The sequence below is a fragment of the Cyphomyrmex costatus genome, unplaced genomic scaffold, assembly GCF_001594065.2.
Source record: "Cyphomyrmex costatus isolate MS0001 unplaced genomic scaffold, Ccosl1.0 scaffold61, whole genome shotgun sequence".
In the NCBI taxonomy this organism is placed as follows: domain Eukaryota; kingdom Metazoa; phylum Arthropoda; class Insecta; order Hymenoptera; family Formicidae; genus Cyphomyrmex; species Cyphomyrmex costatus.
In genome coordinates, this window is record NW_017280167.1 from 270480 (window position 1) to 289901 (window position 19422).

The 19422-nt window shown below is 38.7% G+C and overlaps 2 protein-coding genes across 4 annotated transcripts in view; one reads left to right on the forward strand and one right to left on the reverse strand.

The window, feature by feature from the left end:
- The first annotated feature begins 245 nt into the window (after positions 1-245).
- Positions 246-3567, forward strand: LOC108779712 (uncharacterized). Its single transcript, XM_018547175.1, has 6 exons — positions 246-418; positions 545-652; positions 739-821; positions 2156-2260; positions 3119-3305; positions 3439-3567. The coding sequence occupies exons 1-6, from the start codon at positions 263-265 to the stop codon at positions 3550-3552; spliced, it is 753 nt and encodes a 250-aa protein (XP_018402677.1). The 5' UTR covers positions 246-262; the 3' UTR covers positions 3553-3567.
- Positions 3568-5837: 2270 nt separating this feature from the next.
- rdx (BTB/POZ and MATH domain-containing protein rdx) overlaps positions 5838-19422 on the reverse strand; it is an 88246-nt gene continuing 74661 nt past the window's right edge. For 2 of the 3 annotated variants that reach the window (XM_018547236.1, XM_018547234.1), the window contains 6 exons: positions 9717-9838; positions 8843-8994; positions 8467-8606; positions 8203-8380; positions 7206-7527; positions 5838-7044 (listed from right to left, as the gene is read on the reverse strand). In XM_018547236.1, coding sequence (XP_018402738.1) covers positions 6900-7044; positions 7206-7527; positions 8203-8380; positions 8467-8606; positions 8843-8994; positions 9717-9838 — 1059 coding nt within the window. In that variant the 3' untranslated portion in view covers positions 5838-6899. The remainder of the gene's footprint in view (positions 7045-7205; positions 7528-8202; positions 8381-8466; positions 8607-8842; positions 8995-9716; positions 9839-19422) is intronic. The other variant, XM_018547235.1, reaches the window with a different exon arrangement.

A 19422-nucleotide genomic window follows, 5' to 3' on the forward strand; every position in this document is an offset into this window, starting at 1 on the left:
TTACAATATATAGACAAAATTATTTTTCTATTATAATATAAACAAAATTAATATCTTGACAAAGGGTTAAATCAGAGACATTGTGTACTTAGAAATTTTGCTTTTATATAATTCTGTCTTCGAATTATCCATTCCGATTAACTCCTAATCAGAGTTTGATCGAAATCGTCTAGATGTTGGAATGTCCACCCACGCGTGTCTGTTGACATACGACGCGGGAGCGGTGAAGCGCACGCTAACGAACGTTAACCTCGTACGAAAGATGGCGGATGACGATGTAAACGGGGATTCGGACGATGTGCAGCAGGAGAAGTCGCAGAAGAAAGCGGCCAAGTATGACAGCGGTGCAGCTGATTTAGAAAAAGTGACCGATTATGCCGAAGAGAAAGAGATCTCATCGTCTGATGGATTTTCCTGCGTAAGTACTCGCTTGTTCCGGATAACCTAGAAGTCAGCCCGTTCACGCGTGTCACTTTCGTTGCTCGATTTCAAATGTTAAATTGAAAGTTAACTCGATTTTCGCATTAAAAAGAATGTCTAACAGGCCCTCAGCATAATCGGCGATCGGCGCGACAAAGAGGCTGCAGAAAAGAAGGCGAAGGAGAAGGAGCTGCTCAAAGTATCTATTAAGAAGGAGGATGTCGATTTAATCGTGAGTATTTCGCCACGTGTTTGGTACTTGGAAAGTACCAAAAGAATCCGAATCGACTAAGAGACATACGGTCGTCCTTCTTTCAGATGAAAGAGATGGAGATTAGTCGGATTTTGGCTGAACAGACTCTCAGGGAACACAGAGGTGATATTGTAGAAGCATTAATTACGCTAACTAATTGAAATTGTACAAAAGAAATTGTTCAGGAGCTTGTCATATCTCTGAATTCTATTGTAAAATATGCTGAATTATGAAAGTCCGGAGACTTACTTATTTCCTAATATAGTATGAAATATCTAAGTAATACCTATATTTTTGTTTTCTCATATTTGCCTACTTGCTAAATAAATGCGCAGTGCTATAAGTAAACTATAATAATAATAATGTATTGTAATAATTATATATATATATATGTATATATATATACATATATATATATGCATTTATATGTGTAACAGGAGTAATTTGTTAAAGATAATATATCCATCTGATATCTTATTATCAAAATTTGACGAATAAAAACTTACTACTATCAGTATGAGGGAATATCTTTTTGTTTGATGCCTGTTGATTACCAATGTTATCAGACATTCATATTGATAAGATTACTATAGAGGTACAAATATCAGATTTTATAAGATATAAGTTCAGAAGTACATTTGCATTGGATACCAATTTATATTATCTTAATATGCTTGTTTTATCACAAAGCTATTTTTAATAATAAGCAATACGTTATTGTACCTTTATACTAAATAATATCAATTAAAGATGCAATTGAGTTATATTAATGTAAGTGAAATTCAGATGAATGGCTGTTTTGTTTGTTCATAAATAGAGGTGACATCATGAATTTATTCTTATTTGGATATTTATGCTTTTGCGTCATAAGTCTGACTGAGAGCTCAGGTATGTAACATTATATCTGAATGTGCATTCATATAATGAATACAGTTTTTGATTTTTCTGTAAATATATGTTAAATATTTTCCATTTTATCACATTTCAATGCAAGTCGTATTAATAAGTGCAAAGTATTACTGATATTTTTTACGGAATGAACTTGTTATATGATAAAAAATCTGTGTTTTAACAGATATGGACGTATATTCCAAGATTTCGGAAAGAATATATAATTTTAATAATTGTACGCAATGTGGTGTCCAACAACAATCGTCATGCATCTGCTTTGAATATGTCGGTAAGTTAATATCAAAATTTTTCACGATTGCAAGTCAGAATTTTTTTAACTATAATAACAAATATAAAAAATTTATTTTTTACCCTTTAATAAATATTTCTATTTTTTTTTTCTTTAAAATTTACAGATAAGTGTGTAATTTGCTGTTCCAGTGTTCCATGCTGTATCTGCGCAAACTGCTCTACATGCTGGTATGAAAGAACTTTTAATTGTTTGTAAGCAATGGTTAAATTATTCCAATGTAATACCTTGTTATAATACCAGTAGATTAAGATATAATTAACAATCAATATTTATTTCAGGCATGAACAGCAACAATTAATAATAATGACACAGATTGGAATTGCAATGCTATTCGGATTAGGCATCATAGGATTGATTGCATTTTACTGTAAATTGTGTACCAAGTATGAAGACATCCAATACATTTATTTTATCAATGTTTTCTATTACTCGCTATTGGTGCTCCAAACAAACGCAAATGTATCAAATTTAATGACATTTCATGATAAATGCAGTATCACTTTCAAATCTATTTTTTTCTTAGGATCTTATTTCTGTGATTTTTAATAATTGAACAATTATTATTAGTGAACAATTTTTTCTCTTCTATAAATGATACTATTCATTAACAACAAAATTGTCGTAAACTCAACATTAGTTATCGCTAAATTTAGAACGATTTATCACTATTTTGTTGTTACAGAATAACAAAAGTTCTTTATTGACGGTAATCATTTAATAATAACAATGTTAAGGTTACAGAAGAGATCCTTTAAATCTTATACAAAAAAAATCAGAGACCGTAAAATATTAATCTTAATTAATTAGAGAGGTCAGCATATCAGTAGCATGAATGAAAAGAATTGTAATTGCATTTTTACACACGTTCTATTTTCCAAAATTTACTTTATCAAAAACTTAAAAATTTTAATTAATGAGATAATCGGTAGGTCTTTAAAATTATTCTTTCTAATATATACTTTTTACTTGTCTCATATGTATTCAAAATTTTCATCGAGATACATAATTAAAGTTTTGCAAAACATTTTAAGGAACCTCTTTAAAAGACTAATAAAGAATGCTCTTTTCGGGAATTGTTTAAATGTATGCTACATAGCTATTTTTATAAGCTTTCATAAATTTATTACACACATATATTGATAATATTCATCTTCAGTAAAGTTTCTCAAAAAAATTTCCCAAAATTATCTTTTTTTTATTAGACTTCTAATGATCTTTAAATTCATTTTCATTATTGATAGACCACTCCAAACATCATTGCGAACGCGCAGAAGACACGTGCACGAGGAAGGTGACCTAACGACATATTGCAGCACCATTGAAGGTCAGGAGAGACCACCATCATATAATGAAGCTGTTCGCAACGCTTCGTCCACCAATACGTATTCCGACAATGCTCCCCCTCTTTATGGGTCTCCCTACAACAGGGTATATAAATTAACATTTTTAGTTTACCGATTATGATAAAGATATGTGTGTATTTGCTACAACTTACCACGATATAATTAGAGACAAACGTAAAAATAATTTTCGAATAATGATAAAATCTCTCTGTTGGCAGACGTCCATGTCAGAAGCTCCACCGTCGTATCCAGGAACGCCGAAATCCCAAGAAAAGAGTCTCCATCAAAATTCCAACGAGCCTCCTTCGTCTCCCATTGTTCAGCATATGTAACGATACTCTCACAAATACAAATAATTCATCTATGTGTGTGTATATGTATGTTATCTGAATAAAACGTAATCTGTAAATTTATTTAGGAAAAAAATAGCTCTCATCATTTCTTGATAGCGGAATCGTGTATAGATGTTAATTCTATAAATGTTCCAAAATATTTTCTAGATTTTTTCTGAACCGCCCGGTCAAATAATATCTCGTAATGTTCGCACATTGAGAGATCCAGTGTACTAATGCGGTGACACCACGGTGGAGAGGTAACGAAAAATTACACTTCATTGTTATATAATGAAAATGTCATTTATTTGATGTGGTGCAATGACTTAAAGTAAAATGGAAAATGAATGTCTGCGTATATGAGCTGGGTTCAATGAGCGGCGCGCGTAACACTTCTCGCGCGGATCAGCCACTACCGCAATTAATTTTTTTTTTTTACATAAGAACGCTTCGAATTTTTAAATGCAATACAATGGGTGTGTTGTGTGTGTGTGTATGTGTGTGTATCAGAGAGCGGACGTGCGGTAGTAGCTAGTGGCGGTGGTGATCTCGATCACCACACGCGCCGGCTTTCATCATGATGAGGTAACACTTGTCTTACTTGTACTTAATAGTTTATCAAATTATATCCAGTCATACGCTTGTATTATTCCTGCTGCGAATTTTCATACGGAATTGCGCCTACATCTGTATGTGTTTGTGTGTATCGTTCTTTTATCTGTATTTTACGAATTGTTTCGAAATTAGTTTTATATGTTTTCTCTCGCTTAATTTTTTCCGTTTTTTTTTCGTCTTTTGTTTTCTCTAGGAAATGACATTCAACGTTATGTGTGTTTCACAAAAGAAAAATCGCCGCACAGTCCCAAAAATAGATATGAAATTGGAAAATGGTCGCAGATTTTTAAAATATGAATCAGCACGGCCAAAGTATGTTCCTTAAATTGCTACTATACCGCTTTTGTGTCTAATATATACTTTTGTTGTTCCTTTTCTTATTTAAGTCCTATATTATTCTAAGACTCAAATAAAAAGATCGACGTAGAAAAACAGTGGAAAATTCTCCTAACTATATTTCCATCGGTTCAATCTTTGATCTTTGATGCGATAAATGTCATTCGTCAGTACTATAAACGAATGCACATCTAATCTGTATCAATTTTTTCGGCGTTATATTACATTTAAAGTTAAAGCATAGTGTTTTCAAGGAACATGAGTTTAGCGCAGTCTGTAAAATTGAAATAAATTATACATACTGATTATTGTACGGTTTTGTAAAAGTATGGGATCCTCGTACGTGAGTTTGTTCTGTTCTTATAAAATACACAGCAGATATGTACAGTGTAAAAATCTTAAAATCGATAGTGACGCTAGGTTTGGGACTGTCCGGATAATGACTGTCGCTTATCGTATGTATTTTATATAACAAGTAAATTCACTGGCTGCCAGGATCGTCAAAGGGGAGGGATTGGGGGGGAGTCTGTCTCTATAGAAAGGATCGATTATACAATTGCAGTAATTACAAGTGGTCTTATCACAGAACATGTATGGCATTAATTGTCATCATTAATGATGTGTGTAAATGGTAATAAGTATTCCACATATTTAAAACTCGGCTTTCGGTAAAGCTAAAAGATCGGAGGATCAGGAAGCCAGTACACGGTACTAAACGATTATTATTTTCGCCTTTGCGGTTGCCCATAATTCAGTTCATTAACTACACGCAATTTTGCAGACCATCAAATTAACGACACGAAATAAGAAAAGAGCAATTAACACTCGCACTATAATTGACTAACGTTTCTATTTTACATTATTTTTTTTAATATGTCTTTTTCTTTCTTCACACATTTTTCTCGTCCATATTTATTCAATACGTAATAACGTGCCAACTTCGAAATGCGGATCATAATGTCTCTAAAAGAACATAATGTAATCCAGCATACATATGGGAGTGCACGAATAATTATCCTCGTGGTATATTCAACGTAGATCCGATAAATTATGGACAACCCTAAATTTATAATAACATAATCATTAATAATAATAATAATTCGATCCTATCACTTCGCTTACAGTATGCAATACTCCAGAAAACAAGACAAACTGTGCCTATTGATGGGGAAAGGAGGAGGGGGGGGGGGGGGGGGGGATCGAGGAAACAGGAAGAAATAGGATTTATCGTGGCAAAAAGGAAAGAGGGAGAGATGAGTCTCTATTTGTAGACAAAAATATACAAAAATACATAGGGCACAGATTGCATAGCATTAATAGTAATAATAATATAATAATAATTGTAGTTCAGAGAAAGAGATCATAAAAAAAGAACACTAACTAGAATGATTTCTCCGTCTTGGAAGAGTTTGAGACGCGCTAGAACTAAAAAGATCACTACTGTCGGTAAAAACAAACAAAGTATCTAATTCTCTCCAAGCTCGACGCGTCGAGCGTACGGTACTAGGGGACATTCGTTTGATCCATCTTTCCTCCTCGTGCTTTCTTTCTTTCGACAAAGGAACAAAATGTTTAAATCGTCTGGCCGACGTCTATCACAACTTTCTTCGTGTATTGCGCGTTGTTGTTACGGCAATCGTGAAGACGAGTCACGTGGAAAGAAGCTCTTCGCCTTTCCTTGGTCCTCTCAGGCTATATACTGCGTATCTTTAACATCTTGCGCGATCATTTGCTTCCAATACATTCGTTCGATAAAAATGGAAACAAAAGCAAGTCTGTGATGACGATGATGATCCTGATGACACGTCCCAACGTGTCATCGAGATCGATTGGCATCGGTATTGGCATTGAAGAAAACGAGCGCAATGCGACTATAGTGCTGCTGTTGTTGTTGCTGTGTTATTAAATCGACTCGCGCTCAGGCCAACCGAGAAATATGATTTGTTGATGAGGATGTGTGAATGTGAATGCGGATACGTAGGCTTTTAGACATCTCGTTCTTCTTGTTGCGCGAAGACGAAACGAGCAGCACGCTGGTAATAGTCGCGTCACGTTCTCCTCACTACCGACACTTACTTGAACATAAGAGTCCGAGCATGTGTAGGAGCGCTTTTCTTTAAACTCGCCCTCGATCAACCGAATGGACAAGACGATTCTCTTTCTCCTTCCATCGATCTCCGAATGCTCTCGTTCGATCGAAACTCCATCGATAATCGAATGATTTTCGCGTCGATTCTCGTCGTCGATTTTTCTTTTAGACCAGAGAATGGCGCACTAGGAAACATTTATTTAGCACTACTATACTTCATTATATCACTGTACACAAAGGTTCAAGAGGGATGCAAAAGTGGTGGGGGCGATGTGGAGGTTGTGCCCGGGGTCAGCGGTGACTGCTTTCAGCTCTGTTTCACCCGTTTCCTGGGCGGTCCGATCGGTGGGATCTGCTGGGTCGCTAAAGCTCGGAAAGCTTCTGCTATCAGGTGCGGATGGGAGTTCACCATGGACTTGAAACCCACGGTATCCATCACGTCCGTCGCGTGTCTGCAACAACAGTCGCAAGGATTAGTGATATTACAAATTACAAGTTCACCAATACAGCCAAAGAATATAAGCTTGGTCGTTAGGAGAGCAAAATTATCTTTTTAGCCGATGAGCCGACGTAACGTATTTCACAAACACACTTCCCTCTTGCGGTAACTTACGTATTGATGAAGTCTATCGCTTGTGCCTTCAGCTGATCGGCGCTATGGAGATCGGCAAGTATGAGGGTGTCGGCTGCGTTCTCAATGGCTAAACTTGTGCAAAGTGCTTCTTCGCACATTACCTTCAGCCTTTCCAACGCGTACTTGTCCGCCGCGGCTAATAGATCGTCCGCCATCTTCTCCAGATTTGCGGCTTTGCCAGTGTAAATAAATCGCAACATTTCTCTCAAAACTTCGTGGTCCACATCAGTGATATCGACATGATTTTTCTTTCTCTCCTCCATCTCATGTTCGAACATTGCCGAAAAGACAGGACTTCGCGCTGTAAATAGCAATTGCAAAATTATTCAAGTTTTATCATTAGATAAAACGCGCGTTATCAGTTTGCGCGCGTTATCAGTTTATTCTGCATGATTTTACCCAAAAAGGTAAGGTTCTATATTTTTGTGCAGAGTAATTCTATTATAGTGCATTTTCAAACAAGAGATACAGATAACGCAATGTAACAAAATGAATTATCACATCATTGTTGAGTGCCAATGTTAAATAAGGATAAACATAAAATAAACAATTTAATGCCAGTGGGCTAGCCCACATTAAAAAAAATGGAGTAAATAAATCTTAAAATAAGAAAAATACCAATCATGTTAAGCTATCGGCATAAGTTAATTTATAACGAACATGTGATATTAGTATTTTTCCTAAAATGTGGGTTAAGTTAGTCTGTTGCAGCAAAATCTTCAAATGATTCACTGTTTTACACATATCATCTGTGTCTAAAATATCCTTATTGAATTGTACATTTAAGCACATAATAAAATCAAGACAATATTAAATGTTAAATCTCACAGGACCGTACTTGTGAGAACACAACCAATAGAAAATAATGCTTTTAACAATCTAGATACATCTTAGGATGTTTATATAATTTCGTGTGAATTTATATACTACGTATGTAAAATGAAGACAATAAACTATTTCCGTATCTGAAACCAACCTGCCAGAATTGCTTTATGTGCTTGAAACTCTCTTCCGCAGACAGTGAGTGTTACGTCGCTAAATTTTTGGTTCTCGAACAGAAGCCCGAGATCATCGGGCAGTCGGCATTCTGGTACTTTAAATTGTATCGTATTACTCTGCCCAGAGATGTTTACACTGTCCGCCACTACGCTGACCTGTGAAAATAACGAAGTTAGAAGTGCTCGGCTCGGCTGACGATATGTGCGCGAGTAACGAGAGCGTATAATGACAATCGACATACAAAGGTATATACCTCACAGAATATCGTGAGTTTGTCGTCCGGTAGCAATCCGTTGGCCTCGTCCAAAAGAAAGTCTCTCCTGATGAACTTTTTGAAACCCCAATCTTTACCCTGGACAAACCTGTAAGCACGCTGGCTCTCTGTAAGAATAAAACAAAAGAAATCTCGTTCAAGCTGCATCTCTTCAACCACGTTTCGGTTTATCGCTACGCGCGGACTGTCAGCGCAGCTGACTTTCGTCGTCGTCGAATCGTAGCGTTTTAATTGTGTGGCAGCAAGCTGACGAAAATCTTTAAAATACCCTGCATTGCATCCGCACGTATACACACGTTGATATATTAATTGCGCACGTAACGTTTCTTTTTTGCCGACTTACCCATTGCTTTGGTTTCTTCTCTTTTGGCATTAAGAATAGAAAATTTGAACTTTGCTCTGACTTCAGATTTGTTGCACGAAACGAGAAGGAGATACAGCGACAGGTAGTCTTTGCTCTCTTCATCCAGGCCCTTAGGATTCACTCTCAGACACCTAGAAACCAATTAGCGCATCAATTGACACGACCGCTACCGCCTCGAGGGCGATTCTCGTTTCGTCCCCGTACGACGCGAATTGCATCTCTCGAAATTTACTTCTCCCCAAGGTCTTGATTCAATTTGAAAGCCGACCGTAGATCGGCGGTGTCCCGTCCCCATTGACGCGTTTTTCTCAAAGTATGCGGTACTAGACGGGAATGTAGTAAAAGTAGTACGGCCGGCGAAAGAGACAATGGCTCATATTCTCACCGTTCATTTAAGCGCTAAACGCGACGGTTCGTATTTCTAAGACTTCCGACACTTCTGTTTTTTCACGTGGAGAAGCATACTGACTCAAGGCGAGATCGACCAATCATGCCCGGGATCGACAAACAAAGGCCGCGATTTACAACGACGAGTGCGCCACTTTACTTTGCAAAATCAACCCGGCGTGAATTGTATACAGACTGTATGTAATTATTATTCGCGCATTGCTCACACTTCGTCTATTTGGCGCCAAATAAACGTGTCAATAGATGCAAATGTCCATGCTAATCTCGCCATCGCGCAATTTAATATGGAACCCATGTTTGATGCATGGACATGTTATATCTCGCTTCGGCTCGTATGCAATGCAAAGAATCTTAAACAATTTTTTCTCTTTTCTCTTTCTTTTTATTAATTTATTTCCATCCATTCCCGCGACTCTCGTTATAGAATCACCAATATAGCTCTTACCATTTCAACTTGTCGTTGGCCCCGGCTGAGAACGTGGACGACTTGAGCACCTCTCCCATCTCCTCGCGACAAAAGCTGAAGTTATTTATCGTCCACATGTAGCTGAATTTAACCACCTTCACCTGTGCACACAAAACCTTCAAATGCGATACCACGTCAAAGTCTATCCCGGAGGAAACTAGCTTAATCTAACTACGCTAAAATGTATGGCTACACAAAACACCATGGCATCCCATGTCCACGCGGTCATCGTGGACGTCCGCTCTGCGTTTTAAAAAATCATCCGTCCATTAGGTCCCGCAAGAAACGGACCCTCGGAATAGGGATCACCTTCTCTAGTTTTACACATCTCGATTTTCAGCTCTCTATAGAGGAATCCCGAAAAGACGCTGCTTGTCACGATTTATAATATAACGTAAATTGATTTAAAATTTGTTAGTATACAAGTTTTATTAATGCCCGTTTCTACCAATTGTACTTCAACATACACCTCATCTTCTTCTAATTCTTAGAACTGGAAAAAGATGAAGAGTTAATTGAATCGAGATTAAAGGATCTATACATCAGTATAGAAACGAGCAAGAGTCTTCCACTATAAAACTGATCAACGATTAACTTGCAACAATAGACAAGTTATCGTTTAATTTTATTAATAAATATTTTACTTATATATAATTATTATATATAAATAGTTTGGTCAATATTACAAAGTATTTTTGTAATCCGACATACATAAAAAAAATCCCAATTTTTTGTTGTGCTCCAAAAAATATTTCAATATTGATATCCCGAAATTTGCTTATCAAGAGAGTTGGCTAAATCGGGATTCTCCTACAATCAAAATAAATTTCTCCTCTAACGTAAGAAGACCAGGAGGTCTTCCTTCTTTTAAAAAATTGTGCCGAGTTCTCTTCGTACTTGAGTGACGTTCGCTAAACTGTCAAGGCAGTTGAACTCTTAGCTTAGAAGTGAGACACATCCGGTGATTATGGATTATCAGCTTGACATAGTAAACGTCAACGTGGTTAAATCATGCTGCGGCTATCTGACTGTGTTTACGAGTCGCTTCGCGTACATTCAATTAGTATTCCTCCTTTATCTGCGTAAGGAATAAATGTCAGTGTGTGAGTCAAACGTGTCTATTTGAATCTACATTCATCGAATCTCTCTCTCGAGAGAGAGACGTCGGTCATATACATTTGTTCGTTTATATGTTAATGTCGAGCCCATGAAAAGCTCTCAGCAGAACAAAGTTTTCTCGATTGCGGCCGAAATCGACCTTGAAGGCGAAGTACTACAAGTACCAGCATACGGTAGCGCGAAGGGGGACAGAGCGGAGTCGGGGAGCGGAGATCCAGGGTCGAATCGAATGATCCTCGGCCTGCTTGCGCAATTCCCTTAAAGAATACACAAATGACTTTAACGGTAGAGGCGTGACTTTTGTTATTTCGAAGGACGAAGCATTTTTCTTTCCGCCTGCCTTTGTCGGTAACGGTTTCAACAGGCCTTTTTCTCTTCTCTCTCTCCCTCTCGCCGCGGGACTTTGCATTAATATGCATCGATATCGCGGATTCGAATTAATGGATTCGGAAATGTCTGTCCACGTCTTTGATCACGACGAAACGTTAAATCAAAGAAATGTCGCCCGTGAAGCCCGAGACCTCATGGACATTGTTTAGTTTGCTTAAATACGCAACTGAATATAAAATTAATGGGTATTTAGAGAGAGAAAGAGATAACTTAGAACGGACGATCGCGAATGAGAGACAAGGAAGAGAAGACAAGAAAGAAAGATATAAGAAGGTCGAGACCTCAGAAGAAGTCAAAGATCTCTGGCGTCAACGTCGTGCGATATGACCTTGGTGAACGAGCGGTAACCGGCGGCCAAATCTATTCGTCTAGTATTTATTAATGGTGAAGTTTACGTAGAGTTCTTATTAGTCATCTGTCATGATTATGAATATTCTTGTACGAGAGAAACAGTCCTAGCCAAAGCTACGCCCAGTTGATGAGCGAGTGATCGGTGATAGATATTTTTATCCTGTTTGAATGACTGATGAAAGTATGGAAAGTGTAAACGCAAAAAAGAATATTTCATATAAAGTCGTAATGAGGGTCCGATTAGAATCAAACGCGCGTTATTATCCGTGACGATCGTCGAAAAATAAAGAAATCTGAGAATTTAATCGTCACACCGAAACGGCGTTCTTCGTGATTTTTGTTACCGAAATTAAGGCCATACAGGAAACTCGTGATGTACAGAAATTACGTATTAATGTTATGGAGGCGATACAAGTGTCGTTTGTCTTTGTTACTCATTGAATGTGAAGAAAGATAGAATGATGCTTGTGTCGACTTGTGTCACCAAATGGAAAGCACTCTATTACTCAGATTTAAAAAAAAATTCAAGCGAAAGAGATTTGTAAACCAGCTGCAAGAGAAATTCGATAAACAAGTTCTATCGGAAGAACTTTTCAATCTCGGAAGAATACAATATCGGCTACAAATTCATAATTGAATTTCAACCTCTTCCTCGTTCAGTAATACATCGAGGAAGTTCTGGAAAGAGATCCTTACTTTATTCCTGTATTGTGATTTATTGCAAAAACTAAAATCCTGATATACAATAAAATCTGAGTTTCACAGAATGGTTTTATACATCGGCACTTTACTTACTACTAAAAATATTAATATTGAGTTTTTTGTTACAAAAGTTGGGTAAGTTTTGTGTCCACCGCGAGACATCATTCTTCCGTGATAAACTGGAACATAATATCGTATATATACAACATTGTATCGATTACTAGAGTAATTAAAATTTAAAGAACTGCGTTTACAGAGGAAAACTGTATAAAATAGTGTAAGTACATAGAAACATGCGACAGAAGAACTCTATTACGATGACAAAGTTTGGTAAAGAATTAAATTATTAAATTATTATTTATAAAATGATCTTGGAGCGTCAAGTTCTTTTTGAGATCTTATTTGAGACGAGAGAAGTGAATTCTCAAAGGAAAACTTAATCGTCGTTCTTGAATCTTAGATGAGCGTCGCTCATGGCGTCAAGGACTTCTATTCCCTGTGGTTAAGCGAGTTTCCCCGATCATGGACATATCGAGCGTTCTATTCACAATCGCCGGACAAGCCGGGTTCGATGATCTTCACCACGGCGTGACCTTCGCGCATCGGAAGCTTAAGGTCGACATTCGCATCGCCGAGAAGCAGGAAGGAGGCGGCTATCTCTCCCGCGAGAGTTCAACGCACGCTCGTACTGTAATCTCCTCAGCGGCCGGTTACTTACGGCTTACGACGATTCGCTCACACGGCAGGTAACGAAACGGCATGAGAGCCAGCCGTGCGATGCCTCGTTATAGCGTCAAGGACTAGAGAGGTGGATTCGAGACGATTCGAGCTTTTAAGCAAATCGAATGCGCAAAGATACGTACGGCTCTCACGATCTTTTCAACTGATGGCTACTGAAAATTCTTCGAATAGATTGCGGAAGAAAACATTTCCTAAAGTCTATGTACACTTTACGTATATCTTTACAAGATTCACATTTCAAATGAGAAGTTATGTCATTAAAATTTTACTTTAAAACAGATCATTACTTTATACATACTGACGTAAATTAGTCGAACATAAAGTAATTCGGTATACTTAATTTGAAATAATTACGCAAAGTTTCAAAATATCTCGAGAATGTGGAACGTGGAATCTCGCATACACATCTTTAAAAAATTCTTAATTTTCATCAGTCACATGTGGAATCTTGAATCTTCCATCAGCAACCTACATCTTTGAGTCTAGGATGTAAATTTTTTAATGTTCCAGACTGTATAAAAGATTCAAAAAATTTGTGCATTACATGTGAAACATTTAACATCGAATTTTTACTCTGTTTTTGGAATGAATTTTATTTATTTTTTACAGATTTAAATTTATCTACCAAAGTTTACAATCAAAATATCGACTGTGCCTTCAAAGTTTAATTTGGCTCGGATAGAGAGTTAAATATCTCGAGAGTTATTTTAAAATTGCCGAAGAAGATATCACTATGCGCAGTCCGTGATATACTACTCTTGCGACTCGCTCAATTTATAACGAAGTTGAGGCGTTTTTGGAAAAAAAAGTTCATCGTTACGATCAATCCCTGGCTCGTTTACCGGCGCAGAATTAATCGCACGGCGAAGCGACTTCGAGCGACCATTTTCTCGAGTTAATTTCGTTTCTTCGACGTAATCTTACGGCGTTGGTAACGTGCCAAGAGTTAGACCTCTTCAGCGAATAACAACGTCGGATGTGTACGCCCTCGCGTATAGTTAGGTATCGTCTTTTTCCTACGACTAACCGATAGACGTGACGATGAAACCAATAATATAACTGTGACTCATGTAAAGAAGTTATCGATGCGACAGGAAAAGGAAGAGTGTCGAGAGTCCGCTATCTACTGATTTATAATGCCTGAAGCATGCCTCGGTATAACTTTACGTATGTGTTTGTATAGAGCAGATTAATTTTTTTTTTATACGTATACGATGACAATCAATTGTGTCTTCGAAGCTGCAAATTAAATTAATATCAATAAACAATCTTTCAAATTTATACATACGCGTGTGTTTGTGTGTCGAATTTAAATGGCCAATCTTCAGGAATGTATAGGGAATCGATAAACTAAGAAGAAAAGTCGTTTAGAGATATGCTCGTCTTGCTTCGCTTTGGAGAACATCGCAAAACGAGACAAAACGTAATTTTCAGAATGTTGTTTTTATAGCGCAATATTATTGTTTTCGTGTACGACTCGAGCGATAATGCTTCAGGAGCAGTGCGAGAATATGCGCGGCGATTTCCAGACAGAAGAATGTCGAATTGGCGAGTCGTTAACCAGATCAGTATTTGACTGCAACACGAGCTATCCGTAAAAGATGCAATATGTACATTGTTACAAAAAGCCAACATTTTGAATAATATCTGCATTGAGCAAGTGACAACGTGAATAAACAAGTGTGAATGAATAAGTAATAAATAAATAAATATAAAAATAAAAACTACGTGTTCTTTCTTTTATGATTTTCTTTAAAACGAAGCAAACATGAGCATCTGAAGGACTTTTTTTTCTTAGTTTATCGATCTCTTACACGCTCTCGAAGTTTAGTCATTTAAATTTGGAATATTCTGTATATACATCTAGCCTTGGTGTTAAAAATATTAAGCGCCTTATTTATCATTATTTAAAGTTTTAGTTTAAAAATTAATTTATGGCATTTGCTGTAAATTATTTTTTTTCACAAACCTTTTAGACTCATGTATAATGCCAGAGTAAGCAATAAATAACACGACGAAGATAGAAAAAAAATTCCAAATAAATGAAGAAATGTATAAGGTACCTAATATTTTTGGCCAAAGTTGTGTGTGTTCTCGTCCTTTTAAATAATTTATCTACTCGAATTGAATCTGCGATCCAAGTGACGTTCTGCCGAATAATACATCTCTTCAGTTCAGAGATTATCGAATTCTCTGGTGGGAACGCAGATGAGGGAGTTTAGGAGCTCCCGATCCCCTGATAAATTAACGACGATTCCAGGCGTTCGGAAGTAATCGCGGAATTAAATTTGCACGAGGCGCGTCGACGATTCCGCTCGGCGACCGGGCGGAACACGCCTCGCGAAAGCATCCGAGCCTCGAGCGGAAGCGGCGCGTAAAGCCGCGAGAGGAGAGGTCGAAGGGTTCATCGTCTCTCTCTCCCGGGTGTTCCGTGTAGCGAGTCGGCGCGGATCGCCGCCATCAGGTGGAGCGACGAGGAGGAACGCGGCGGCGGCGGAGGAAGCGACCCGGTCGACGCCCCTAGGAGTCGTTCAACCCGCTCGCGGCGGCGGCAGCGGTCGCGGCGGCGGCGGCAGCAGCAGCGGCGGCGATCGGCCTTGAATAACCCGTGCCCGTTTACGGGAGCGCCGTGGAACGCACGCGGGATTCAAGCACCGCTGGTGCTGCCGGACCAACAAGTCCGGGGGCTTCCGGTGATCGAGTCCTCCTCCTGGACACGGTACGCGATCGCGTCGCCGCTGGCCGGGTCGCGGAGATGAACGACCGCGAGGACGTCTTGCGAAAATACTTCCTGCGTCGCAAACGTTCTCCAGACGTTTCGCGTATAGCTTTCTCGCCGCGCGTTATCGTGCGATGCGATGCGAACGGCGGCGTCAGACTCCGAGTTGAGTAAGTCGTGCGAATATTTTCATACGCGGTCGTCGCAAACGTATAATGTACTCTGTGCTTAATTAAGAAACGTACGGTCTTAGCTCAAAATTATTCTTCGTTTCAAGAATTCTTCAAACTTACGTACAATGCTCATGTATATAATATAATCAATAAGTAACAATGCAGATAAATGAAAAAAATATAAGCGCCCTGTGTTTTTGGCTAAAACTGTATAATACTTTGATTGGGGATGTAATCAAATCATGTTCGAATAAAACTATCTTTTCATCTATTTTCTTTTTCTAGAGGAAATCATAAATCTTGCAGAACGCTTCGTGAAATGCAGCCGAGAGACACGAATAGACGGTATATAGAATTATAAATATAAAATCTCACTTAAAATTTCGACTTGGAATTTCAATCTTATCTTATTATTACAAAATTGATTCCGAAAGGGGTCAATGAAACCGTAGATAAATTAAGCGTGAAAAATCTGGAATTATCGTCTATATAATCTCACAATGATCGCATATAGCGTGGAATAAAACATTTGTTTATCGCGGCAATTTCTAAATGTTTCTAAATACGAAAACTACGCGTTATAACTTTCTAAAAAAAAAAATCCGCTTAATTCTACCTTGGATTTCGAGCCTTGGGCTACAAGGTAGTCCCGCAATGACCTCGGACAACAACGAGAAAACTAAATTCACGCCATGTCCTCGTATGAATAAAAGGCCGAAAACTTGTATCCTTCGGATACAGATGAGTTAAAAATACCAGGAATTTCGAATGATGATATAATCGTAACGTTTCGTAACTGTTTCATCAACCTTGAACCCGGATCGCCTTCCGACAGCGCCTGTAGTCGACGCGTGAGATTTTACCGTCGACGAAGCTCGCGTATCTCTCAGACTAAACTGTGATTATTAAATTAAAATAATACCAAACAGAAGAGAGAAAAAGTCAATATTAAGTTCAATAAAATTTGCTTTAGTTAGTCAAATTAAATACTGGGAGAAAATTATGTTCACTGGAATTCTGGCAAATTTCGAAAAGTACACACAATTTAAACACTTATACTTATTAATTTACGCGGAAATAACATGTCTTGTTGAAGTATCTCAAAATTTAGTTACTGCAGATCTGAAAATAAATTTTGTTGGACCATCAAAATAATTATCTAGAACACTCAAGCTGATTACTTAGAATATCGACATTTTTTCTAGCATTGCCTATCACGCTTAAGTTTTCTACTCAAATATTTTGATAGTCTAATAAAGTTATTTTTAGATCGGTATCCAAACTTTTAGATATTTCAACAAAATCGATTTTTTCGTTTATTGAACATTCTATAGTCGAGATAATCAGAAATTACGATCTACAGATATCTAGAATTCTTATTGGTATCTCTCTCCAAATTTTTTCGAGTGAAATGTCGCTCCAAAAAAGTAAAAATACTGCTACTAATAAAAAATAATGAAAATATTTGCACTCTTCAATAAGAGTGGCCAGAGTTCACTCTTTTTTGGAGTAAGATTTCATTCTTACGCCCGGAGACACCCTGTATATAATCTTATTATCTTGTAATTTTCTTGCTCGTCTCTTGGTCTTATCAACTTTCATTTTTGCTTCGCGAAGCACTACACACGCAGCTAGCGCAAAGTACCGATATCTAGTTGAGATAATCAGAATTCTGATCGATATGATCAGAGAATCATCTGATTCGTTCACTTTCAATGAGAAATTTTTCTCAGTGCGGCGGTCGATCGCGTTCCCATAGATCGCACGGATGTTACGTGATGTCCGCGGCGAACCGCGGAGCGGCCTGTCCCCTCCGCGTCGCCGACGCGCGGCGAAATCGGTGTCGAGCATTACGAAAGTTAACTGGAGCACGAATTGACTTTCGATTTATAGGCGAAGGCGGCGAGCAACGTGAATGCTCCATCGATTCGCGCGTGGACGGTGGTGTATCATAAAATTTCGCGGTGACCGCCGTCTTGCGCAACTCCCGCGAGAAAGCGAGCGTAATAACGTTCGCATTTCTGCCGTGCTGTCGAAATTAGAACGGTGGAGTTAAATATATACGCGGTGAGTGAAACCATCGAGGTTCTCTCTCTCTCTCTCTCTCTCTCTTGAGGAGCTCTCGCAGCCTCCGCTTTTTTATTTACGAGCACTTCCAACGGTCGGGGGGGGATCTCGCTCTCTCCGAGAATCTCGCCACAAAGCGAGATGAAGAGGAACAAGTTTGTTTCTAATCTCGCGAAGATTACGCGTGAACTTTTATCAACATCAATACTATCGGTAATGAGTCGTCGCTATATTTTTCTCGTTTCTGCGTATTTATCGAACTTATCGGCGCCTATCTATTACACATACACGCGGTCCGTGCTATTATTACACCAACGACGTTATTTCGTTTTCCTAACGCTACCCGTCCCCTATACCGCTGTAAACGGACAATTGTCCATTGTTGCGGATCTCCCCGTAGCCGGGGAGAGGAAAACTTGCCCAGGCTGATAATGAACCTCTATCCATTTATTCACGGTATCCAGGGCGTCGACGCGTACGGGGGACGCGAATCGCGATCCATCCCGAATCGCGCGAAGCGGAAATAACTGCGGAAGACGAGGGGGAGAGAGGACACGGCGCGGCGGCCAGCGTGAATCGCGGAACGTTTCCGCGACCGTCAGCACGTCGGCCGCGAGGGAGGCCTACACGGCAGGAGGACGGGAGAGGAGTGCGACGAGAGATATCTAGTTGCAGGTCGTTCACCGCGCGCGAGGGGGACGAGCGCAGTAAAAATAGAATGAGAGCGCCAGGAGCGCGTGCTCTCACGCGCGCGCTACGCGCCAGCGATCCACCGGCCGCGGATTCTCCGCGTCTCTCCGCGCGCGAGAGAGCCTTCCTTTTTTTTTTCCCCCCTCTCTTCGTCTACCTACTATCCGTGTCCTACGTGCCGACCGTGGCTCGCGCGAGATACGCGTTCAAGCGTTCAATCCACCCGACGATTCAACTCGGATGTGAACCCACTATCGCGTACACTATACTGAAAAATTTATCTCGGACTTTGCCCTCCTAAATTCTTGTGCAGGACAGCGTTGGCGTGTCGGAAAACACTTTCTGCGAGTCGAGAAGGATCTCCGTCAGTTTCTTTTCGACGAGCTTTCGGAAAGGATTTGTGATAACGAGACAAAAGTTCTTTCTTAATCCTATAGTAGCCTTATGCAGTATAATAATAATTCCTAAGAATAGGAATTATTGATCTAATCTTAGTATTGTTTTATTAATATTATACTGTAGAAAGAACTTTTGTCTTCCCCTTCCTAGAATTAAATAAGATTGACTTACAATTGAAACATAATTATATGGTATTCTATAATGAGTTTTGTCAAATATCTTGATTGATTTCCACCGAAGAACTTTGTCGTAAGAAAGTTGTAAGAGCAGAAATAAACTCGTGCACTGAATCACTGTAGAGATGATTGAAATGTTCCAATTGTTTGTACATAAT